We start from the raw sequence: 27,127 nt of genomic DNA, 5'->3' as shown, positions 1-27,127 counted from the left end.
CTGGGAATTAGGAGAAGAACTTCCATATGCAGCATATTCTGGGCGAACTTTCTCACTTAATTAGTGAAAAATAATTGTTGTAATATAGCACAAAGTGTTTACCAAACCCTTGAGAAAACAGTCAGTATACATTTTATAGTTAACTAAAACAGATTTGAAAATATACAGTAAATTGAGTTACACCATTTTGTCTGTGCAGTGTCTTTGTAGCTTTCTATCCTCTAATTTGGCACTGTAAAAACATCAGGGCTTCACAATTACATGGGAAGTCCATGACTCACTCTTAACCTCAGTGAGCCTTCCTTCTTTTCTTTTTCCTTTTTTTTCCTCCTTCCTTCTTTCTTTCCAAATTTCTATAGTATTATAAAGCTTTCTATATATCTATAAAATAGAAGTAATGATATCACCTTGCAGGACTATGGAAAACATTGCATATAAGATATTTAAAACATTTAGTCCAGTGCATGGAATTCACTAAAAGGTAGTTATTTCTTAATCCCATTTTCAAGTATAATGCTCCTTAAATTAAATTTGAAAGCTAAAAGATTGTTTTGGGAGTTGTATTAAAAAGAAAATACCATAGATGACTGAAAAAAAAAGTCTGTTTGATTTTGAAGGTCTATCCTGGCCATGGATGTCCAGGGTGACCCTGCTGAGATCCCACATGATAAGACAGATATCCCCCAGGCCCCAGTTTATGTAGAACATCTACTATGGAAACCAGTCCAATCTGGTGTCTGTCCCCCGATTCTGGTCCTCCTTAGGGTTGTACATCAACTTTGGGACTGTACATCAACTTTGTACATCCCTCTTCTGTCATGGGCCCGTGCAGTTGTTCTGTTTCCTCACTACACTCCTACCCAGTAAAAATCCAACGAATCATAACAGAAAATCCATCAGCCACACAAACTCTGGACACTTTCTGTGTTTGGGGCAGTGGCAATAGAGTGCATTGTGGCTGGAAGGGAAGATAAAACCCTGTGACCACAGCTCTTCTCCCCCTAAACCTTCAGACCTGGTCGTTACCCTTACAATCACCCCTAAGTCACCTCCTACGCTCTGCATTTTTCACCCAGCCACAGAAGCCCTCTTCCTGAGCTTCCCTTCAGAGCCTTCACTTAATGCTTCCCAAGAAAGAAAGATCAGAGATGGGCTCAGTTGGCAGTCTCATAAATTCTACAGACACTTCTTAGGGAGGAAGCAGATTCCTAAAGACAGAACTACCTGCATATTCTTATGGAACATTCCCTCGTCTTCTCCCTTAGTATCATTTAATAGCTTTGTTAACCTGCCCTTTTAAGAATTTAAGTACATTATTATGACAAATATCCCTTTAAAAACAAAACTCTCTATTTAAGGAAATGCTAATCAGCTGAAAGAAACAAAGCCAATTAGTTACATGGTGTTAGTTTTTTTCCCCATGCGACATATTTCCTTGATGTCTGCAGAAGCGGTTTATTCATTAGAATTAAATTAGACAAATGGCACCCTCATTTCTTCTCTTCACTTTCGTAGCTTGTGGTCCTTTCTATGAATCTGTTTTAAGTGATTCTCAATTGGCCAGTCAAGTTACTGCAAACCTGAGTTGTCTTCTGAACCTTTAAGAATTTCTCATAAATTCCTTTCTTCCATGGATGTTACTAGTGGATTTCAATGGTTCTCCCCCATTCATGTCTAGCTTTACTTAATGTAATGTACTGAAGGGAGAATTTTGTCCTCTAGAGAGCAGTTTGTTAAGGATGGTCAAAGGCAGTTTGCTGGTCTTGCTCGGTTCTGTCCCTTAAATTTAATAACCATAAGTGCTCATGGGGCTTATCACCTTGTCTTCAGAGTGCCTAGCAGCTTGAAACCTGATATGGCATCAAAATGTTACAGTCATTACATGCAAAGTTACTTTGCATTGGTTACACTTTAAGAAACAGTCTAACCACTTAGAAGCAAAACTCAATCAGCAGCCTGTGGCTCCTTCTGAGTTTGATGTTGATGTACATATATAGAAAATAATAATCTACTACATTCCTGGAGCTACTGTCTGGCTTTGTGAACGCATCCCAAGAATGCACAGTCTTTGAAAAGAGCAAGTGATCATGGCAGATAGTTCTAGAATATCAGCCGTGACTCTGTTCTGACTCATATGCATGTTTAGCTTCTCTGTTTTCCGTTTAGAAAATAGACTTTCTGAGTCTAACAGTAATTTGACCTCTGCAGTGCCCGGTATTGGTTTAATAAAAGGTCATACTCCTAACTTGTCAAAACCAGCTTGAGCAGAAATGCGTTTTGCAAAGCACAGGGCTGGCAGCTTTAGGTGGAGAACAATGACAGTTAGCTGCAATAATGGAAGGACACTGCTCTAAACAATGGTGACTACAAAGTTATAATGTCTTTCTCTCCATTTTTAAACTCTTGATATTTTGTTTTTTCTTAGACCAAATGTAATATTGATGGCTATATCTCATGGGATAAAAATGGGAATTTTCATTATTGAGATGTGAGGCCGTCCTATTGTGTGACTTTTTAGTAGACATCTTTGTTTTATGCTTTTACGTGGATTCTTTTCCCTTTCTTCCCATCTTTACAGCATGACTTAGATTTGGGCAGTATCCATGACAAAAGAAGGCAGAAGATTCATTTAGTTTCTTTTATTAAGCTGAGATCTAGAGAGGGGGAAATGGGTACTGTGTATTGTTACGCTCCTCTGAGAATAAAGATTTTTACTTGCCTCTAGCATCTGTTGGAGTTATTAACTTTAGTGTTCTATCTCGTATATTTCCTTTGACTGCCTAGCATTGACAGCATCAGTCTTAGAGTTTGACCAGCCAAGATGATTATTTAAGCAACAAACATGCTTACTGAAAGGATTTTACTATATTATCTAGAATCTTTATATCATAGAATGATGGCATTTATCCTTTCTGTGGCTTGGATTTTGTGGGCAAATGTAGAAAAATTGACATCAGATCTCATAAGAAAGTCATGATTTCATGTCTGTGAAGGCTAATATCTTTCATATTTAAAAAAAACGAACAATCAAAAAAATTAAAAAGCTCTGCGTACAAGCACTTGAAATGCTTTTCTTTTTAATGTAGTGTGATCAGTTTCATTTTGTTGTTTTCAAAGAATAAATTGAAAGACCCTTTTCAGGATGCTTTTTTGAAGAATACTGAGTCACTATAGTAGTGGTTAGTAGGATTTAGGAAAACAGTCTCAGATCTGAAACAGATTCTAACTGGTTATTGTAATCAATTTTCCATGGTTCAATAGGTTAAGTCTGTTACTTACCTCCATCTTCAGAAATAAAATCCTTACAGTAGCATCCAGTGGTCATATTTTGGCAGATTCTTATACTTGTCAATATTAGCGTGAAGACATCAAGTTGTGATAAGGAAATGGGGATAAGTGAGAAACACACCTGAACATTGGAACGGTAGTCACATATTTTCCTTGAGAATATGGGAATTTGCCTTTGCCTTCTATTTAAAAGTAAGATGTCTATGTTTAATAATAATTTGACTTTTTTTTGTGAGGAAGACTAGCCCTGAGCTAACATCTGATGCCAGTCCTCCTCTTTTTGCTAAGGAAGATTGGCCCTGGGCTAACATCCATGCCCATCTTCGTCTACTTTATATGGGACGCCACCACAGCATGGCTTGACAAGCGATGCGTCGGTGCACACCCGGGATCCGAACCTGTGAACCCCGGACCGCCTGAAGTGGAGTGCTCACACTTAACCACTGCACCACTGGGCCAGCCTCATAATTTGACTTTTTAGTGTCACCACACACCAGTATTTAGGGAACACTTGCCCAAGTAGCTATTGCTTATTTGCAGATTGTCAAAATCTCCAAATTTCCTTCATTCTGTGGGATGAAATATAGGATGCTATCCCTTAAAAAATAAAAAATCCCAGTATAACTAATGACATTCTACATTCTAGGTTTATTTAATTTCTAATTAGCACATAGTCATTTTATACAATAGCCCTTTACCCCATTCACAAATTGTTAAGAAATTTCAAAACAGAACTTAAATGGAAAACTGGGTTGTTAAAATTGATTTTCATTCAGGGTTGACAATTTTTAAGCTCTGGACTTCGAAAAGGATGATACCTAAAAATAACAGTATTGTAGCATTTAGTATACCCGTGCAATACATTTTATTTTTCCAGAGAAATAGGAATTTTAATTGCATAATTATAATTTACATATTAAGTGCTGACAAGTGTGTGGCTATTGTCAGTTTACATTGTTTGCAACAGCAGAATGAAAGTATAAAAACTTCTAAGATCTTTTTTTCTTTGTTTGTTTCCAGAAAAGTGACATCAAAGTGCAGTGTTTTTTGTTTCTCTCACTGTTAGTCAATTTCAGATCATTTTAAGTACTTCCTGCAGTTCTGATAATCATCTAGTTTGTACTGCTACCCAGAGGTGCTGCAGAATGTGATATCTAGCAAGGTTGTTAGATCCCACTTTCTTTCTTAATATTTCTGAACAGACAGAAACTGTGTTCTCACCAGTTCCACTGTCACCAAGTTGAATTTGTTGGGAAGGTGGAGACTCATCTCCGGCACTAGCATTGCCAAGATGCCTATCCCGCCTTCTTTGTATCCTCCTCTCATCGTGAGAATGACACGCTAAGCTAGAAAACCTTAAAACTGAAAGGAATCTCCGCAAAATAATGTATTTCACATCTCATGTTTTTATAGTTAAGAAACAGGAAAGTTAGTCAGATTTTTCCCCAAGATGATACATATACATAATGGCAGAGCTGAGACGGGATCCTGGCTTCCTTGCCTCCAGGAAAACCAAGATGAGAGTCAGAACACACCATCAGGCCAACAGGAACATCACGTGAGAATCATGAAAACAAGGCAGAGGAAATAGTGGTGATGAGCAAAGAGTGATGAACTTTATTTTCTTCTTTCTTAGAATCTAAGGATTGTTTTCAAAACTAATGTTAGCTATAGTTACTTAAAACATTTATCAATGACATATAACTGAAAAACAGTAGGAGAGAGGAGAAAATTTGTAATAGGGATAAGAAAATAGAAAATAAATTGGAAAAGTAAAATGTTTTTGAATTTTAAAAAATTTCCAACTGTAGCGTAATTGTAAATACTCAAGGATGCAGGAAAAATGTAAACAAGTAGGAAAATTAATTAAAATGCCTCTTCCCAAACCACCCTCATTAGTGTTTTAGCATATTTTGTCCCATCTTTTTTTGGTGCATTTTTCTTTATTACCTGATATCCCTCATATATAATTGTGTATGATGCTTTTGTGGCTTATCATTGAATCATAAGTGTTTCTCATGTCATATTATAAAAACTTTATAACATTTACTATTTGTATGATGTTTCATCATTATGCCATAGTTTATTTCACCATCAACTCCTATATTATTTGATATTTAGGTTATAATCTTTGCTAAATAAACGACATGATGAATATCTTTGTGTATAAATATTTATCTATGGTTCATACAATTCTCATATGATAGATTTCTAGATGTGGAAATACAAGATGGATAATAAGTAGGTTTTTAAGGGGGGTGAATGTGAGAATATTTAAAGGAGATGGAGGACTATTTTACAAAGCTTCCAATTCTAGTCTTTCATCCTTAGGGATCTTTGTCTACATCTTTTTTAATAGAAATTCTTTTCTTTGCTATGACTTTGGAGGCTTCTTGCTCCTTCTTTTATGCAAATTGTGAAGTTAAGTTTCAAGTAAGGCAGCATGCAATCTCTAGGTTAGAGTTGCTTTACCGTTTTGCCCTATTTCTGTTTCTTTCCAGACCTTCTAATTCAGGGCTATGTTTCTTGTCTCTTTAAAATTTCCTAGAATTTCTCTTAAATGTCACTAATTTTAATAGCTTAGCAGTACCAATGCTGCTTTCTGGCAGTGTCCTGATAGCAGCAGCAAAGCAAAGAGCTAAAATTTTACTCACTTTGATTGATGAGCTCATTTTGTTACAGAGGACACATTGGAATTTTTTTTTTATACTGGTAATAAAAATTAATGCGTGATGTTGCTTTTCGGATGTTATTGGATCTCTGCCTTAATACAGATTTTGGCAATAAAAGCACTCGTAGATCAGTTGACCACAAGTTACCTCCTCCCCCTTTAAACTGCTGTCAAAAGTAAAAGATGCTTTCCCAATTTGTAGTCCTAGTGAATTTATGTATGTATGTGTGTATCGGCGGAAATGGGTTGAGGGCTGTGGAAAGAACAGTGGCAGTGGGGTAATAGTCTACGTTTTCAATTTTCCATCTAACTGAGATGTTTATTTCTTTTTATTCCAGCACCTCCAAGGTTTACACGAACTCCTGTTGATCAGACAGGGGTCTCTGGCGGAGTTGCCTCTTTCATTTGCCAAGCTACAGGAGACCCAAGACCTAAAATTGTCTGGAACAAAAAAGGAAAAAAAGTCAGCAATCAGAGATTTGAGGTATTAGGTCCATTGTTCTGTTTCTCTGGGGGAAGAATGTATCTGCTGTATCTTTGGTTTGTATGTTACTTGCTTATTTTACTCTGATATAAAATGTTAATTACTGAGATGTGACATTATGTTGCATGTGATGGAAAACTTAACTCTAAGTGTCTTTGTAACAAAGGGAATTTGGGGTTTCATGTGACTGACTTTTGTCTCTACTCATACCAGGGCTCAAATAGTGTTCCTAGCATCCATCTGTTAGCCTCACCTTCAGACTGCTTCCCCTTAAGGGTGCAAGATGGAGCCTCTTATCCTCCCATGACCAAGTCTAGAGAATGAGTGAAAGCTTCCTATCCCATCAACTCTTATTGAGTTGCATGCTCATCCCTGAACCAAACTGTGTGAACAGATGATGATGCAGGCTAACTAGTTTAAGTTAATCACAGTCTACCTCTGTTGCTGGGAATGAGATCAATTCCATCCAACCTCATGGCTTGGAATGAGAGAGCAGTGTTTTCCTAAAGGGAATTCAAGTTTGTGTTAACAGGAAGAAGGAGAATGAACATTGGGCAGCAAATGAAGTTGTCCACAACACTTAGATCTGTGTTTTGCAAGTGGCATGAACTAGCATGAGAAATTTGATCCAGTGTGTTAGTGTGAAGTACTGCTCTGGAAGAAACATACCCAACTGGGTTGGTATCTGAGTTAAACCTATTGAAAAAAAAATCGATTTTCTTTATTTAAGAAAACTAAGTGCATTAAAGAGGATGAAACGTAGTTCAGATATTTTTGGGCTGTTTGTGAGGAGCCTTGTCGTTTAGAAATTTGCTCATTCTGGAGAAGAAAACAGGTGATAAGCTGCACAAAGAAAGATTGGACGCAGCACAGAGTATCATGCTTGTAATTTAAGACATGAAGAGGCTAGCTTGATTCTTAGAGGGTACTAAGACCTCTAGACTGCCCCAAATTATAAAACCCACTTCCTCTTACCTGAGTTTCTAATCTACTTCTTAGGCTAATTGACAATTTGGCTAATTAAAGGCAATTCCTAGTTAAGGGAAACAGCAGCTACAAAATTTAGAACAGTTTGATTTTACTAATTTTTCACCAGTTCTTACAAAATGCTAAATGATCCAAATACATAAAGAACCTAAGTAATCAAACTGGTGAAAATTGAAGTCTGGACTATAGTTTACAAATGGCAAATTTAAAATTATGTTTGTTTTAAAATCGAATACCTACAGTGATTTAAAAATAAACAAAAGGAATATCTTAATCTTTGGGAAATATTTCCTACATCATGTAGAAAATGATGTGTGTGCACATCGTTGGTACATTTTCTTTAGTTTGAATGAAATTGAATGTTTTTGTCCAAGAGGAGTTTGACATTATGCTTGCTAGTGACTATGGCTTCTTGACAAAATCTTGTAACAGAGATTAAATTATAATACTAAACATTTCAAAGCATGAGCTCTGCTCAGTATATAATTCCTAATGAGAGTCATATAAACACTTTCAGGGAAAATTATTTTTACACAAAACACCAATGTCAAATGGTATTGAGTCTTGGGTTGCGAGTCTTTAGTATCTATAACAGTAAATCTGTATTTTTTTGGTCTCACTATTTTATAAGGTTCCTGAGAGCAGTGCGTGGGACTGATTTTGCTCTCTTCTATCTCCAGTGCCAAATACAGTGTCTGGCCTGGAGTAGGTACACAGTCAGTATTGGATATTAAATAGGCTTTTCAAATTGGAGATTACAACACTAGCTTGTAATGTGTGGTATAGTGTTTGTTTGTTGTAAGAGCATAGCTCTCAATCTAGGAAATAGTTCAGAAATGTGAACATGCAATGACATGTAACAATTAATTAATCAAAATTTAAATTGATATTGAAGATGTTTAAATCTTTCTCTACATTAAGCTGTAGGATGCTCATAATTTTTTTTTAAATTATGGCATATTTGACAAAGATTCCAGTAACTATGAAATTTTTCTCTCCTAAGATGCATAGTAGATTCATTCCAAAATGTGTGCTTAATAGAGTTGAAAATAAATTGTGGTGCACTGAGAAGGAGGAAATTTTGGCAATCGTTGTGAATTTAAAACATAAATGGAGTGCAGAAAGGACTTAAAGGGGATGTATCGTATTTTAAAAACATTCAATCTCTTTCTTCCGTATGTTGACATACACACACTCACATACAAAATCTGAGATTGAGCATCCCATAAATGTATTTATAAGACATTTCAATTTATTCACAATTTAGGCACATGGAGATATTATTCACAAGGAAATGCAAAAGAAAAAAAAAAGCACAACATCTCAGTGAGCAGCTAAAGAACACAGCATAGTTACAGAAAAGACGAGTAGAAAACTCCACAGTTTTGTATACATATTTATCAATATCAGTAGTGCTTGAATTAGCTGACAACTACCTAGAATTGCTAAACTCTTTCAGAGTAGAGTCCATAATGAGAGTGAATTCTAGCTTACTGTTTAGGACATTAATTTTCTGCCTGGTGAAGCAAGCCTCCATTTTACAGCAAGAATGCCCTAAAAATGCAGAAAATGCTAAGCTAGAACAAATACTGGAATGATTTATGACAAAATTAATGCACGCTATCAGGTTCTTGGGTTGTGAAAGCCATCTCGTTGGCTGCCTAAGTACTAGATTTATGCAGTTTCTCTTCATGGTTCACTCATCTATACTGTTCAGGATGAGACACTTTCAACCAGAAGAGCTATCTGTGGTGGCATGCATTATTTCTTCACCCTACGGTCCAATTATTGAATGGATCCGTATGTGCATATGTGCTGTCAGAGACAGAATAATTTGAGAAGTTTATCCATCATAGCAGCAAATTTCCTGCAAAATTGACAGGGTCAAATTGCCCTACACACTTATACTAGAATTTTTTCATGAGTGAATCTTGCATGGTTTTCAGTAGAGGCTAGAAATCTACATTTTTGCATATGTAGTTTCATGTCTTTTCTTTGTTCAGAAAAAGATTCCTTAAATGAGACCAAATATTCTGTTTCACAACTGTGTCAAAATTATTCTGAGCCTAATGGCTGGCTCACCATTGTGTTAAGAGGTTTAGCTGAGAGGTAGACAATTGTAACAACACCTGTGACAGCTATTGTTTCCTCTAATAGGTAATAGAGTTTGACGATGGATCTGGATCAGTTCTCAGAATACAACCCTTACGGACTCCAAGGGATGAGGCCATTTATGAATGTGTGGCCTCCAATAATGTGGGAGAAATAAGTGTATCCACCAGACTCACAGTTTTGCGTGGTAAGTACTCCAGTGCAAGGTTGTTGCTTGTGTCATTGTTGAAATTCTGTATGCCAGGTGTTCTTTCGTAGGACCATTAAAAAGACTAGCATTGCAATGACACTTAAATGGAAAACTAATCGAAATAAAATGTTCGTGAGGGTCAAACTTTTAAATAGACAATGGGCGCCTTCTCTCATGCATCTTGAAAAACGCAAATAAAGGAGAGAAAAAAAAAATCCCAAAGAAGTGCTGATTTCAAATGCCAGATACCGTTTCGGTTTTTGGTAGAGAACCTAGAAAAGAGACAGAGTATGCTACCCTTTTGCACGTTAGTATTACTTGTGTATGGATTTTTCATACTGAGGTCAGCAACTACTTTCCTATAAATTACCAAAGCTGACACTGATGTTTGAAAAATTAAAGGAACATCCTCTAACTAAGAATGGATTCTTCTTAAGCAGAGGAATCAAGAACAAGAAAGATGCCTTTCTTCTTTATGTCAAAAACTGTGTTTTTATTTCAGTCCTTTATATTTCTAGAGCTAACATCTGTTGATGCAAAGTTAACGGAAACTGTATGTCCCCTTCCGTGTTCCTGGGTATGTCGCTTATGCAATTTGACCAAAGCATGGGATGACTTGCCAAATCTCCAGTACAGTGTGTCTACTTTCTAGTCTTTCTTTAGAATGACAGTACCAGAGAATAAAGGCTAGTGATTCATGATATTCTGTTGTGTATCTTGAATTCAGTCTTTTGTGTGGAGTTAAGAACATTGCCTGATTTGGCTTGCCTAGTATTTGACATTTCCGGATGAACACTTCTGTGCCTTTATCTCTTTTTCATGCACACTTTTATTTATTTCGTTTTGCTTTGAACTTCATTTTGCTTGATTCCAGGACTTAGGAGAATAGACATTCTTAAAATGAAGGTACTTGAAAAGAAAAGATCAAAATTTAATAATCACAGAGGAACATATAAAGAACGTTTCTCCTCCATTCCATTTCTCTCTCCATTGAGGGGTGTATTTACTTTGTATGTTTTATAAAGTCAAAAACATTTCCTTCTAGATCTATTTGGTACCAAAATTAATTAGTTAATTCAAGAACCCTGGAAAATGAGATTATTTACATATGCATCCTAAAATATGTTTTAAATAATAAAAACATCGTACTATGTCTCAGAAAAAATATTGACCAACTGGATAGAAATCTTTTAAATGCATGTAACAGAATGCTGCTTAAAAATGAGTCATATTTGAGCTGCATTTCTGGCCATTATGACAAGCTAGGTTCATACAGTAAGTTCTCCATCCCCCTATAAACACATAGAGATATTGTAAAATTTCTGAAAATAAAATTAAATTCATGGTTAGACTTGCAAACAAGGAGGAGAAATTTCCAGGTGCTAAAAACAAAAAGAGACTCTCCAAAGAAAAGACAATTTGTAATCTTATAACCCAAGGTAATAACCGAATGGGCTATATGCTTTAGGGCTAGAGTTTTAACACTCCAGCAGGACCCAGGCGTATATAAAATAAGATGGGAGTGAGAGGAGGTAGATCAGCATTCTGCATAAAGGTGAGACTTCTAGCACTATTCCTACAGTGCAATACTCAGGACCCAGAAGCTAACATAAAAACTGGTCAGAAACAGTGAATTTCATAGAATGTGGAATAGGCAGCCATGTAAACACTCACCCCACAGAAACACCCGAACAATGCAGGGCATATGACCCCAGATAAGGCCATTCATATCAAATGGGCTCATAGGTACCAATTCTAAAATCATGAAAGCCGGTTCCAACCCACGAGGGACAGTAAGCCCAATCAGTGAGATTAGAAATCATAGTCTGTAAACTACAGATGATTGAACCATATGAATGAGTTTTAAAATAAATGTGTTATAAATATTTGAAAAAGCAAAGGAAGGAATAAAATCTCTCAGGCAAGAATAAGACATTAGGAAAAAAAAGAGCAGACAGGAGCTAGAAGTCAAATTTTAGAACTGAAAGGAATTTTAGAGACTGTGTTTATACATACTATAATATGTACTACAAAAAGTATGTATGTATGTGAATATAAATATATATTCACATAAGCTTAGAAGATCTGAAAATTGTAGAATCACTTTTTCAGGTATTCATATCTAAAGCAAATCAGACTCTTTTGTTGATCTTTTTAAAAAAATTTTGATGTTCATTTATTCGCCTAGTTTAGAACTAATGCTATTATGTAGAAAGTGTATTACAAAGGTACAATAAACTGAAATTTATCAGAAACTTTTTGGGATTTTTCACTCTTTGAGTTTCTTGAACAAACTCCTTAAAAGGAAGCTATGACAGTCATTTGGCTTGACTTAATCTTTATGTGTTTGATGAAGACATTAACAAAAAGTTGGAGGAAATATCACTTATTTAGACATTCATAAGGCTTTATAATTTCCTGCCTCCCAGCTCATTAGGGTCCCCCACCTCATCTGCTTTTATCCAACTAGCCCCCACATAAGACAAATGCATTTGAAATTTTTAATATGATCTTGACTTTCTGTGTGAATATCTGTCACATGTAAGTACATTTGTATGAAAATTTATGATTCCAGTAAAGTAGTTAACTTTATTTTTTTTAAAGACTATGTTTAGCAATTTTGGAAATGTTTCATGAGAAAAGCTCAAAGGTATTTTGGATAATGGAAAAGCAGTCTAAACATAACCTTAAAATAGAATACTTTCATATATCCTTGTAGGATGAAATAAACGGGGTTAGGAATTATTTTTGTTTCCTAGAGTTACCTCTTTGTTTAAAATTTCTAAATAACTATTGATAATTCTATTAATAATAATCTGTTAAAAATGTTCCAGTGGTAAACTGACATTCATAGAATATGAACATCGTGAACAGTTAACTAAATGAACGTGAAGAGTTTCATACCACACTTGATGAGCTTTGTGCCCATTTTTAAGTTCACTTTCTCTTGCAAATCATGTTGGTACACGCTCAAGCTCTCTGCTCTGCGGTAGATGGAGACCACTTTACATGTTCTTCCAGGGACCCTCATCAGATGCCCATTTTGTTCACATGGGTCACTTACTTTTCCCCCACTTTGCTGACAATGCCAAAAATGTGCCAACTGTCATATTGGGTTTGGTCTAAGTGGACTGGATGGAGATCACTAATTTATTTCACACAGGCTACTAGAAAACCTAATTAATTGGAGATTTAAACATCTGACCTGTGTGGCTCGTGCAGAAGAAGTTGAAATAATACTTTGACCACCCATGTGCATTGAAGGGAATATTTCAGGGACAACCTTCCCTCTGTAGCTCATTTCAAATTTCCGTAGCTCTGAAAAACTGTTTTCATAAGGCAGGATAACTACAAGCTTCGGCTGAACATTGTCCTGGAATGAAATATTTGGGCAATTACCATTTAGACACTGTAGACTGTAGTTCATAGAAGTAGTGGGAGAAGGGGGAGTTGAATGTGGTACTTACAGCCTCTAGGTCATTTAAAATTTTTTTTTGGTTTTCCCGGCTGTGGAAACACAAACAAATACCAGCTCCCTAGTTCTATAGCACTTTAGGAAGCTGATCATATGTGTCATATACATGTCTTCCTTCTAACAGAACTTTAAGTGAAAGCCTGAGATCTCACTGAGGGGTTATTAAAGACTGAGTCTTACCTAATTGTGGAATTCTACTAAGGACTTTGGGTGAGATAATAGGCTTTCAGTGAGGGACAAGCATAGGTCTAGAGAAGGTATTTTAAGAAGAGGAATCATCATCCAGGTGAAACTAGTTCTTTCTGAATCTTTGATTCACTGGTCACAATTTCTTCCTGACCAAAGATATCAGGAGGAAAATTTATAATATAAATTTATGTTGTGGTAACTGGGGATGAAAATATCAGCCACTGTGCAGAGAAAATGAGGCATCACCATCCGTAGTCTTTTCTTTCTCTTAAGACTCCAGGGTCACCTGCTTTTTTTGGGCAAATGGAAAGAAATCAAGAATCCTTTGTTCTTGCTCACATAATTCCTCTTCTCTAAGAGAAGGTTCTAGAAAAATTTAATCAACTTTGCCTCTATTTATCCAACTAAATGTCATAATTTCTTGAATTTACCTTTTTTTAATCAGAAAATATACGTTTCGTTGTCATCCAAAATAGCATGTAATATGTTGTTTTTTTAAGCTTAGTGGATTATTTTCAGAGACTTACCCATTCCCAAATAGCACTGCCTCCCAAACCACCACCAGCACTACCACAACACAACAGAGTATAATATATAACACTGTTGCTCTTATCAGCTTATAGGAAACTAGCTTTTCATTAGAACATATCCAAAGTACAATTATTGTCTACAAAATTTAGCTGACCAAATATGAGACAAGTTAGTTACCTAGGTTAGCAGATATGTTTTATGACATGATAGCTGTGTTTCAGTATCTACTCCACATATGAATACCTCATATTTTACAAATGATTGATCACCATCAAGACGTAACACAGTATACAAAGTACCCAAGTCTAGGTCTCAGGTAATTTGAGTTTTAACTCTGGCTCTGTCCCAAAATAGCTGTGGCATCTTGAGCAAATGTATTAACTTCTCTATTCTTTTTTTTTTCGCCTCATGTGCCCAGGGAAGGCATTGGATTGGTGATCACTCAGATCACATTTGTCTAGCTTCTCTGATTCAGTGACATGCCTATTTCAGCAAGTCAGTTCTTGCAAGATGGAAAAAATATGCTCCCTGAAGGTGACTGTTACTGAGATAGTAAAACACACAGTGAGTAGTTGTATGAGACAGAGAAGGCATGTCGTTGGGAAATGGAGAGACACGTTTGCATAATATGTCTGTTCAAAAAATGTAAGCCATTATAGCAGTTGTTAAAAAAACAACAACAACAACTGTTACAATCTTTCAGAGAGAAAGCAGTCGACTCTCCGCTATTGTGCGGTACCCTGTGATCAGAATTAGCATGTTCATTACAGTCTCATTTTATTAATGCCTCTTTTTGAAGATGAACACAGTTGTCCCCACTGTGAAAATGGTACTTTGCCGTTTATGCTATAAAGTGGTCTCGGCTGGGGATCCAGGCTAGGAACATTAAAGAACAAAGCACAGCTGCTTGACTGTCACACAAAAGGATTTTTATGAAAGACTGAAACAAAAGGAAGGGTGGCCAACACAGAACAAACTTGCTGACAGTGATGGTACTGAGTGAAGGTTACTTGAAAAGGCTTATAAAATAGTTCACTATTTGGAATTAATTGATACCAACATGATACAGCCTTTCTGCGTGCTGCGTTTTCATGTTGAAAGGGGTGGTGGTGGGCAGAGCCATGTAAGTAAACAGAAACTTTGACTTTCGGTCATGTAATCTTCGGTACTTTAACAATTCTTTATGTACCAGTGTTCACAAGGCAGGAGCCCATGTGGACAGTTCTACTTAGACTCTAGTCAGGAGAGACATTAAAACTGATAATAATTGGGAAAAAGTACATGTGTGAGATGATGCTGTTCATGTTTCCTTGTGATATGTCTTTTAAGGACCATTGTGTTGGTGAGGCATGCTGCTTTCTTTGAATCATTAATACTTGTTTTTCCACACTGGGATTATGTCTTAGAAGGGCTCAGAGAGAATGCAGGCAGTTGTAAATGATTGCATGTAAGTGAGAACAATTTTCTTCTTTTGACTTCCTATTGTAGTAGTATTTCTAATAATTTTGAAATGTATATTGAGTCATGTGAGTGTTTACTGTTGATTGACTTATTAATGGAGTCATAGAAATGTCAAGCTGGAAGGGAATTTGGTGTTTTCCTAGCCTAAGCCCTTATTTTTGATGTTAGAAACCAAGGTCCAGAGAGTTTGAGATGATTTCTTTCTTGGTCATACAGCTGAGATTTCCTCTGGGTTTTACCTAGTCAGAAATGATCCCTGCTGTATTATGTTGTGACAATATATTCTAGCCCTTCAGATGTTTACTTTTGATGTATAAGACATTGTCCTGGAAGAACAATGTTCTGCTAGCTGACCAGCCATAGACAGGCATGATGTGAAACAGTGCTAACATGTTATGGGTGTGCAAAGTGTGGAAAAATGCTACCTGACGATGCCTCATGGGAGGGAGGAGACATCTAAGTGGAAGCTTAAAGAATGTGTAGGATTTTATCAGGCAGAATTAGTGTGAGGGAGTATTAGGGATAGAGAAAGCTTTGTGAACACAGTTGCACAGGTAAGAAATTGCTACTTATTTGGTGGTGGGTATGCAGAGTTCTCCAGAGAAATGAACCAATAGGATATATATATATATATATATATATATATATATATATATATTTATATTTTCTTAAATATATACATAATATGTGTAAATATATTTATTTATGATAAGGAATTGGCTCATGCTATTAAAGATGCTGACAACCTCCAAGATCTGCAGGGTGAGTCGGCAAGCTGGAGACCCAGGAGAGCCGATAGTGTAGTTCCAGTTCAAGCCTGAAGGCTTGAAAAGCAAGAGAGCTCATGTTTCAGTTTGAGTCTAAAGGCAGGAAAAAAACCAGTGTCCCAGTTTAAATGCAGTCAGGCAGGCAGAATTCTCTTACTTAGGGGAGGGTCACCCTTTTTGTTCTATGCAGGCCTTCAACTGATTAGCTGAGGCCCACTCGCATTAGAGAAGGCAATCTGCTCTACTTGGTCTGCAGATTTAAATGTTAATCTCATCCAAAACCACCCTCACAGTAACACCCAGAATAAGATTTGACCAAATATCTGGGTCCCTCATGGCCCAGTGAAGTTGACACATAAAATTAACCATCACCGGTGGGTATAAACAATAGTAGCTCAGAATAGAGTAGAAGTAAAAAGAATAGTAGTAGAAGAAAATGAGGTTGGGACATACTTCATTGGCTAAGGAGATTGGACTACACAAGCGAGAAATCATGTGACTAATTTAACATAGACCATCTCTATATGAGCTGAAATTTGCCAAGAGGTCTATTAAAAACTTAAAGTGATATGGCAAGCAATTCACTGTCCTTTATATGTAATCGATGCTTATACTTTAAAACTGGATATTTAGTTGACTTTCATTGATAAAATTTGAACAATTTTTAAAAATTTAATTTCCTGGCCTTCAAAATTAGTTTTGAAGGTACTTTTAAGCTACTAATTAAGACTTAGTTTTAAAAGTTGTGCATGTGTAATTTATTGGGATTTAGGGCATAGATAAACCAAATGCCTCATCTAGGGTTTAATTATCAAAATCCTAATTACATATCTCCTTAGAAGAGCAAGTAACGTATTTTGTCCTATTAAAAAAACAATGACTTGTGAATTAATGCCACATTAAACACAAGTATGATGACATACATCCTAGTATTCTTAATATTTTGTTAAAGATAACAGGAAAATTTAAAGACTATCTTATCTGTGATCTTTCTAAATGAACTTGTGTTTTAATTTATATCTCAAGAACTTTTGCATACCCTTCTTTTTTGTATTTGTAAACTTTATCCTTGATTTTTAAACTTCACTCTTGCATTAAATATATGTTATTTTCACCCTTTAATGCAGTGGATTTTTTTCTTGCTAATAGATTTTGGCCACAGTGTAGCCCATTTAAATTTTTTCTCACATGCCTGATGATGTGTGTGTTCAGGTGATAAATTTGATCTCAGTTTGGGTTTTCCCAGAAGCGAGCCTACATTTTTTAGAGTGTAACACCAAAAGACCTGTTTAAAAGAATGAAACTGTGTCATGGGTGCAACAAGCAAATCAATCTTAACAGTTTTCAGATATTTTCTACCCTTCTTCATTGGCATGAACACTTCTTTTTGTTTGTTTGTGTATTTGTTTAATTCCATGGGTAACCAAAGATTTATCATTTATCAGACAACTAGAAAATTAAATATGGTAGAAAAGTATTAGCTCTTAAAGACTTGATGGCTTTTAATATTAGTTATTAATTATATATACATTGTATAGTTAAACCAAAAATTCTGTTGGGGAGGTGTATTTGCATTTATATGTATATATTTTATACATGCAATGTATATATATTGTGTGCATCTTTTTTTTTTTTTTTTTTTTTGTGAGGAGATCAGCCCTGAGCTAACATCCGCCAATCCTCCTCTTTTTTTGCTGAGGAAGACGGCCCTGGGCTAACATCTGTGCCCATCTTCCTCCACTTTATATGGGACGCCGCCACAGCATGGCTTACCAAGCAGTGCGTCGGTGCGCGCCCGGGATCCGAACCAGCGAACCCCGGGCCGCCGCAGCGGAGCGCGCGCACTTAACCGCTTGCGCCACCGGGCCGGCCCCTATTGTGTGCATCTTTAATTGGCTTCATAGCATTTTCCACTCTGTGAAATTATACTCTTTATTTCTTGAAACTTTTATTTTATGTGCCCCTCGCACCTTTGTGTGTAAGCCGCATTACATTTTTCTCTGGCCTAGAAATGTTCCTAGTATTTACTGGGCAACCAACAAATATTTATGGAATGAATGTCTACATATAAAGAGGGAGATATGGACATGGTTATGTAAACACATATGATGCAGTAGGAGACCCTTTGAGCAGGAGTTAACCTCATTTACATATAGTGGACGAAAGTGATCATGATTTCAGTCATGCCACTGTAGGATGGAGAGTGTGATTGAGAACCAGATGGAAGGGGCACTACAAAGAGAGAGTGAAACAGAGGGACCCACAATGGAAGGAGAGTATTCTTTGGTATGTTCTTAGATAGACTTGGGTTCATATCAATAGTCTACTGTTTCTGACCTGTGTGGATTTAGACACATTACTTAAGTCTAAACTTGAAGCTCCTCAGCTTTAGAGTGGAGGATTACCTGGCTACCTTTTAGGGTTGTTTTTAGAAATTAACGGCTTATGTGTGTAAAGCCTGTGGCACAGTGACTCAAATATAAAAGCTGCTGAAAAAAGTTAATTTCTTTCCTTTTCCCTTCATCCTCCCTTTGAAGCTGAGCTATTTCAGCCTTCTTGCCCACTCCTGAATGCCCAGCATCTAGAACAGTGCCTGGTACACAGTAATTCAATAAATATTCATTAAATGAATGCATGACTATGGTGATGGGAGGGGAGGGTCAGCAGTCCTGGAGAAGAAGATTTCTGTGGCTTATAAAACATTGCTTAGTCTGGAGAACTACAAGTCAGCTTTTTACATGGAAATAAGGTGATATGAGAGTCTGAAAATGTACATGTATTACCAAGTTTTTTGGAATGACTGAAGGTCATTTATTGGTGCAATGTTCTCTAACATGCAATACTAAGAATTTTAGCTTCTTTTTCCCCCCTCTTCCATTTGTGCTAAATGTTGTATTAACACACATTTCCATAGTCTTCAGGATACTTGCACATTAGGGCAAGGTAGTCAATTGCTTGGAATGCCTAGGTCAAACTAAGGTCATACTTAAAATATGATTTCTGTTCTATTACATCTGGACTATCCTAGGTCACAGAATAGATAAAAACATATAATTGTTTTTTAATGCCTCTGACAATGCAGCATCATTAGTTATATATTTTAGAAGACGCAGGAAAATCTCATATATCATTTCAACATTTAAAGAGGTAATAGAAAAGGATTTTTGTTTATTTTTGTCTTTTAGATTATTTATGCTACTGCCTTGGTATAGGAGGTGATAGAAGATGTGGTTACAAGTTCAGATTCTGCCAACAGATAGATAGATCTGAGTTCAAATTCTGACTCCACTGTTTGCTCTGTGGCTATGTGCACATTTCTTAAACTGTCTAAGCTTCAGCATCTTTATCTGGAAAGTAGAGATAATAAGAAAACCTACTGCCTAAACTTGAGAGGATGATTACAGGAGATGATATGTGTAAAGCTTTTAGCAAAGTCCCAAGCAGTCACTCAGTAAATGTGAGTTGTTGTGATGGATATCATCATCCTCACCTATATTATTACTACTAGTACTATTATGATAATTATCAAAATTAATTTTAAATTATTTTGATTAAAGGGCACTGCCATATTTGTGAAGCAGAATTTTCTGGCACAGGCAGAACCATCTTTCAAAGGCTAGGAAAACACATACTTTTATAGTCACTAAGTCAGGCTGCCTTGTGCACTAAATAATTCTGTGGTCCAGATGAGTGAGCTATCATTTGGCTACTGTGAACTCCACAAAGTATTTGAAATTTGAATATCGTTCTATCATAGGTGACTAAGGAGTATGCTTAAGAGAAAATGAGGTGAAGCTTTTCTTTTATCCTAACAGAGTTATCTCCATGACAACTAGAAGTTTCATGAGGGCAGGTCAAGATTTTTGTTTTGGTCAAGATTAAAAACACAGTGCAGTGCTTAGCATATTATAAGTTTTCAGTAAATATTTGTTGATTGGTGAACGAATGGCAAGTTTAATGAAGAGGTTTCTAAATACTTTTGCTTCCAGAACTACTTTATTTAAGGTTTTATTTTGAAACATCAGAAAGAACAGAAAATGTTGCTTCCATGTCTAGGATAAGCACACAATGCGTGAGAAGCAATTTGTATTAATTCATGAATTTATTCATTAGATAATATGGTTCTTCCTATGCCAGGGATTGTGCAAAGTGTTGGGAATAAAAAGATGGAAAAGACATTACCACCATCTACCTTCAAGGAAGCTACAATCTCTGTTAGACAAGAAACCGTAATTTTGGTTAAAATGAAAAGGCAGTTGTACATATATACTGTGTTTGGGGATAATGAAGTCTATTTTTAGAAGTACACTCACAGTAATTCACCTTACACCTTTACGCTAGTACTTGAGTAAGAACTACTGTCTCCTTGAGTATTCCATCATTATGACAGTAAGGTTTGTTGAAATGTAAGATGTGTTTAACATATGAAGCCTCAACTGACAGAAAAATTAAACTCACCTTTTTAATCTGATGAGTGAAAATGTTCTGAGAGAAAATTATATTTCATTCATAAGAAGATTTGGGATATACTTTGCTTGGGTTTTGAGAAAATATGATGCAATAAAAAAACTTAATTACCTTCAAAGAAATATTCCCATTTGTTTCTCTACAACATAATAGTAGAAGGAATTTTTATTGCTGCTCTTACTGTCTTTTATGACTCCTTTTTGCTCTAGGTGGAGATGTCAAAGCGTAGCTAAATATGAAATGATTTTTTAAAAAGTGTACTAATAAAATATCTTAACACAGCTTCTCCCTCAGAAGACTTTATTAAACAAAATTGATTTTTATAATAAAATATTTATTTATTAAAAAAATGGGAGTTTAGGTGTTTTTACCCTTGAGGAAAAGTCGTTAGCATATGCTTCAAAACAGGAACATTCTTAGATATGTTACTTCATGAGGCCTAACAGCTTGGGTCAGAGCCCTGTCTGCTAAAGAGCCTTCTGTTTACACTTTTTTTGTGCATGTCATTATATCTTATGATGATGGATTTGAATTTCCAGGTATCACCAAGCCTCTTGTAAACTGACATCAACCGCTCCAGCTGACTGACTGGGGTCCCATCAGTGTTTGTTGCAAAGATGCATTAATAAAGTCAGCACCCGGTGCCTCAACAGGGCATGGAATTTCCTCATCTCAGCTTCCAAACAGATAAATCACCGCCTGGGAGGAAGAGTTCATTCTGACTTAAATTATTCTTTGTAATAATTTACTGTAAACCCACTAACGGGAAGATGTTAAATGCTGCCCAGGAGGACTGGAGTTTTGTCCAGAAGGACTGGGGTTTGAGCTAATCTTGTCTTAGTTCCCTATCACCGTGTTTAAAATACGGCGCTGATAACCTAAAAAGATACAAAAAATGTTGACGTGATATGTTTTAAACAGGCCTGTCTAACAACATGCAAATAGCATTGATTAAGTTCAGGGGCCACTCTTCTTGAGTCCTCCAGGGATGAAGCATTGGTCAAAGACCCTCACCAAACCATCACCGTGTTCTGGTGCCAGAAAATCGATACAGAAATGGTGGAGGCGAGGTAATCTGGTGTGGAGTTGAGTTCAAGACAGATTTACCCTGCATCTAAGGAGGCTTCAGTATCAAGGCCCTCACTTGCATGGTGCTTTCCAAAGCCCTGGGAGGGCCCAGTAGTATGTTCTACTGATTATATGTTTTTTCCTAAAATTTGCAAAAGTAATATTTCTGCATTTGTTTTCATAAAGTAGGCCTCTAAAATTTCATAAGCTTTAGACGTTGTAAAATCTAGTTCTACTGCTGAGATAAAACCAAGGGAAAGAAGATCTGCATTCTATTTTATATATGATTGATAAAAAAAGTTAGTTATCCACATCAAAGCATAGATGTGAGTCTAACATGGGGGGGTGAGTGTCTTTCCTGACTCTTCCTCCACTGATTAGCACAGGCTTAAAAGGACTTTGCCCAATGTTTATAATTCTGAGTCTTAAATTTATGGAGAATATCTTAGCTTGTTTTCTTTCTCTTGTATTTAACATACAATAGTACTCATGCAGTGAACACAGACTGCTCTCTCCTGTTACGGGAGAGTTGTGCACTTCACACAAGGATTCTCCCCATGAACTGAACTTTATTGGGTAATGTTTTTATTCCTCCATGCTAAAAGGCCAATTTTTCTATCACTTTTCTTTTCATCTGAACATCACCAACACCACCATCACTGGAGCAAAATAATCTTTTCTGCAAGACACTATGGATTCATAATTTTTATTTTAATATAATCTAGTTCTAAAGATTGGTGTCATTATTTACAAAAATTCACTAGTAGATAAAATTCATTGTCTACTAAAATTCACCAAATGAATTACTGAGCTTCCTTTCTGTGAGTGACGTGTTGCCTTGTATGTCCAAGAAGAGACCAGGCGGAGGGAAGGAGTAGTTGGGGCTGCTTCCTTAAAGGCTTTGTCTGTAAAAAGAATATTTGAAAGGTCCTCAGATTCCTTTTCTCAATAAGCAAACATAGAACTTATTTGCTTGTCCATGTTTTATTGGAAAATTACTGGAAAAGCAAAAAAGAAAAAGACAAGAAAAAAAATCCTATAAAATTAAGAATCACCAACCATGCAAGTCAGCTTGGGGATGTGTGAATTTTAGTATGTAGGACTGCTAGATACTTGACTAACTACTAAAGGAGGGTCCGTGAGGATTATGGAGGAGCTACAAGTTCAGAGAAGCCAAAGTTCAGAAGTTGCTTGGCTGAAATCTCATAGATATTAAATGTGGTTGATTATCAGGTTTTCTAACTCCAAATCCTGTTCTCTATTCACAACTTCATGTTGCCTTTTGCTGTTGTGTTGCAAAGGATACAATTGAGTAAGAAGTGACATGGAAGAGTAATAGGGATTTATTTTTTGGATCCCTAGTACAAGGATGGAAATGTGTGAAAACTGCCTTAGTGGCAGCAAGAGGGGCCAATGGGTTGCTTGTTTATGGGTATTTTGTCATCATCCTTGAGTTTCTCCTTAGCAAAGGTAGAAAGAAAGCTGTGGGAGCACGAAAGGGTGGGCTGGCGTGGAATGTAAGAGATGGATGGTTATGAAAAAGAAAATACATTCAAAAGTGTCCACTTTGGGGCCAGCCTGGTGGCACAGTGGCTTTAAGTTTGCGCTTTCCGCTTTGGGGGCCCTGGGATTTGCGGGTTCAGATCCCCTGCGTGGACCTACACACAGCTCATCAAGCCATGCTGTGGAGGCGTCCTACATACAAAGTCGAGGAAGATTGGCACAGATGTTAGCTCAGGGACAATCTTCTTGAAGCAAAAAAAAAAAAAGAGGAGGATTAGCAACAGATGTTAGCTCGGGGCCAATCTTCCCCACCAAAAAAAAATGTCCACTTTAAGGAAGATTTAGGGATCCCCAAAAGGCTGATTAAAAGATTGCTTCCAAAATGTTTGTCTAGGCAACCCCGGGAAGCTAGAAGATGAACGCTAGTCATTTCATTCATGTTGGGACTGAGTTGAGTTAGTGTTTGTGACCCCATGACTTTCTTCTTCAAACCTCTGGTTGATGGAGATTACTGAGATCCCTCACCATCAGTCTGATAATCAAACAAGAAAATAGTGCTCCTTCATGAAGAAAATGTGCAAAGAATCTTTGATCACCATTCATGGCTTTGTACACAATATATTTTCATGAAAATGAACAGTCTAGAGTCAGTTTTGTTTGTTCTTTTTGAATATTATGAGTTACTAGAATTGCTGAGCTAACTGGAAAATATCAACCTCTTTACATATGTGGTCTTTATCTAAACTTTACCAGAGAATCAGGAGCATGGCGATATGTTTTTCAGAGCCCAAATATCTTATGATTTAGGAAAATATTCCCTCTGCTATACCCCACAGAGGGCCATTTTGTGAAGCAAGTTTTCTTTCATTGTCTGTGTTGAACAGCAGTTGGTGGAAGCTTTACAGGTCTTATTGTTGAGGAGGTGACTTTAAATTCTTATTTTAGGCAAAAGCATCTGCAAATTAAGACTGCAGAAAGCCGCAGTGAGAAGATCCTCACAGTTCTACTCAGTTGGACAATTCTTCATTACACTGACAATTTAATTGGGTGTAAAAAGAAATGGCAATTTAAAATCAAGGGCTTTAAGTGGGACAACCTACTGGTTTCAAAGTTAGTATTTAAAAAAAAAATCAGCGAAGACTCAAGGGAGGTACATCTTTAGTTCTCTAGTTAGTTATTTCCTATTGAGTATGTTCTGTGCTGAAATTGCCCTATCAGATGTGCCTTTTAATGTCAACTTTTGCAAAAGAGTCTGAAGATGAAGAGAAAAAATTGAATTCACCCTTTTATGCGTGCGTATAGATACACATATAGAAATGCCTAGTTTTATGAAAGTTTATTCACTCAATTTTATTATTTCAATGCTTCAATGACTCCATTTATTGTTCTAATTCAACCTCCATTTTTTTGGTCCTTTTAAATAGGAATGAAATCAGTATTGCTTATTCCATGAGAGCAAGGGTTGGGTTTGACTTATCTCTGCTTGTATCCACAGCACCTAGAGAGGGAGTGCTACAGAACATCACTCAAATATTTGCTGAAATAATATGTCAGTAAAATTTACAAGTTGGGATTGCCTAAGTGACATATCCGAGGTTGACTGTAGCCTGGTAATTAGGAATAGAAATAAATGACCTCCATGTATCAGGTTCTGCACATCCCCTTGATGAGCAATCATCAGACATTTCTCCAACAAGATACTGGAGTTTCTTCTCCTGAGAGCTATAAAAATTTTGTCTGCCTCTCAGATCATAAGATGGGTGCCCCCCTTTCAGAGGCACTGGGTAGACATCTCCTTTCTCCTCTTCCTCTTTCCCTTCTTTCCTTTCTCTCTTCCTTCTTTCCACAAATATTTTAGGTAATTGTCATTACTAGCCATCAATTTACTCTATATCCCATGACTCACCTATATTTCATGAATTCTCAGATGGAAATATATTTGTTTTTTAATAAAGAGAGACCATCTGGAAAAAAAAGAGGATTTTTAAAACTAATATTTTAGACAAAAAGTTATAGGAAGTAGAGTGGTTATGCTCATGTGGATATTTGAATAAATGTCATTTTATATACTAATAGTCCCCAGTTAGACCATTACCAACTAAATTATTTCTAAAGAAGGAAGTGGCTCTGTCTGTGCCAGCTGGTTCTGGATGAATTTCAGATTAGCTGGTGAAGGTAGTCTCAGCAACATAGAGGACATGATCACTCCAGCAGGATTAATAGCACACTAAGTTGTTAGCATGTTGAGCCAGAATAATTCAGAGCCAAAAAACCTAAAAATGAAACTGCCTAGACTCTTTATTATAAGGTCAACAGTCTTTATCTCTCACTTGAAATGTGGTTCTGTATAGAAGATATACTGTGAAAGTAGGGTATCTCTAACTGAGTAGCTTTCCACTTTATTAGTCAGGATGTGGGTATGACAGAAACAACCCACAATCTTTTTGTGATAAGAAATGGTGAATTCCTTCTCACATTTGCCATCATTAATAATTCTGTTAACCACAGACCACGGTTTAGTGTCTCATCTCTGTTTATCATTCTTTATTTAGTCTTCCATAGAATCTGAGGTAAGGGATCTCTGTGTTCAATTTTGAGATACTCCATTCTTTAACATGTTGGCTTTAAAATTCCATGAAGAGATGGTTGCTATCCAACTTGGAAGGCTATGTGTTAAATATTAAGTACAAAATGATGTTATGAAGACTGTGTATTTGATGAAATTTTAGAAGTGGAGTTTTCACCTCACTCCGTGCCAGGTTACAATTCGAAAAGTCTCCTGACATCTCAGCACTCCTGTAAGCTTGATGGGGACACTTCTGTGTCTTTGACAAGTTCATTGGTCCAATGCAATTCAGTTGACTTGTAGTTATGGTTCAGTACCTAAGATAACCTTAATTTTTCACATAATTAGAAGGTTTGAATATGACATTTGATGGTTAATAGGATTATAATATGTGTCAATACTATAGATCAATAATTCACTTCTATACCTTTGAAGTTGCTTGATTAACTCTTCTTTAAAAAATATCAAGATTATTATTTATAACATTCTCTTCAAAGTTTGGGGAAAGTGTGTGAACAGCAGAAAATGAATTGTTTTAAATGGTACTAAATCAGTCAAGATTATTTTCTCCATAAAGGTATAATCAAGACTGTGAATGTAGCACAGACTAGCTAACATATTGATATTTTATTGAACCTGTAATATGTATTGATTCCTTGCTGAAAACTACGGACAAGTCTCTTTAGAATGAAGTAAAGGAATGAAAATAATTATTTCCCAATAAGAACAAATTTATTATTTGAGGCAAGCATTTGCCTCTCTAATTGATTTTCTTTTAAATGACAAATCAGTTTTTTCCTAACTTTAAGTTATAATAAAATTATTAAGTGGAAAACAGGAAAAGGCACTGAGTGTATATAGATGCCATGCTGGATTTTGTGTGTAGGAAATTCACTTAAAATGGTCTTGGTCTTGTTAGACATTGTTACCCCTAAGGCTAGTCTGTGAATCGATGTGGACTTAAGCTTAAGAAAACATATAACTAAACTTTTAAAACAGAAGAATGACTCTTTTCCCAAAACACCGTGAAAGACCATTGTCTACATCTAAGAGGATAAATGACATGAAAATAGGCCTAATTTGCACAGCTGTTTCTTCATGTTTAAATAGAAGTGATAGCTTACTTTACCAAAGTGAGCACACTTGATTTTGCGTGAGTACTTGGTGTATTTACTATGCCCTTCTTGAAAAATTTGGGCCATAGGCTTTAATTGCATGCTCATGAAGCACACAGACTTGGAGGCATATTCTCTGAGCCGTGGGCTCCCACAGCTCCCATTAATGCTAATGGGAGTTACACATGTGTATTGAGGAGAGAATAATATAGCCTTTGAAGTTGGAGTTGCTAATTGAGTGCTTTCAGCTGTG

At 36.3% G+C, this 27,127-nt stretch overlaps 1 protein-coding gene across 2 annotated transcripts in view; it reads left to right on the top strand.

Annotated features, from left to right (window-relative positions):
• PTPRD (protein tyrosine phosphatase receptor type D) overlaps positions 1–27,127 on the top strand; it is a 494,552-nt gene that overhangs the window by 193,508 nt on the left and 273,917 nt on the right. For both annotated transcript variants that reach the window (XM_058565790.1, XM_058565791.1), the window contains exons 3-4: positions 6,298–6,443; positions 9,588–9,729. In XM_058565790.1, coding sequence (XP_058421773.1) covers positions 6,298–6,443; positions 9,588–9,729 — 288 coding nt within the window. The remainder of the gene's footprint in view (positions 1–6,297; positions 6,444–9,587; positions 9,730–27,127) is intronic.

The sequence above is a fragment of the Diceros bicornis genome, chromosome 22, assembly GCF_020826845.1.
Source record: "Diceros bicornis minor isolate mBicDic1 chromosome 22, mDicBic1.mat.cur, whole genome shotgun sequence".
NCBI classification, from domain to species: domain Eukaryota; kingdom Metazoa; phylum Chordata; class Mammalia; order Perissodactyla; family Rhinocerotidae; genus Diceros; species Diceros bicornis.
This window is presented reverse-complemented; position numbering and strand designations above follow the sequence as displayed.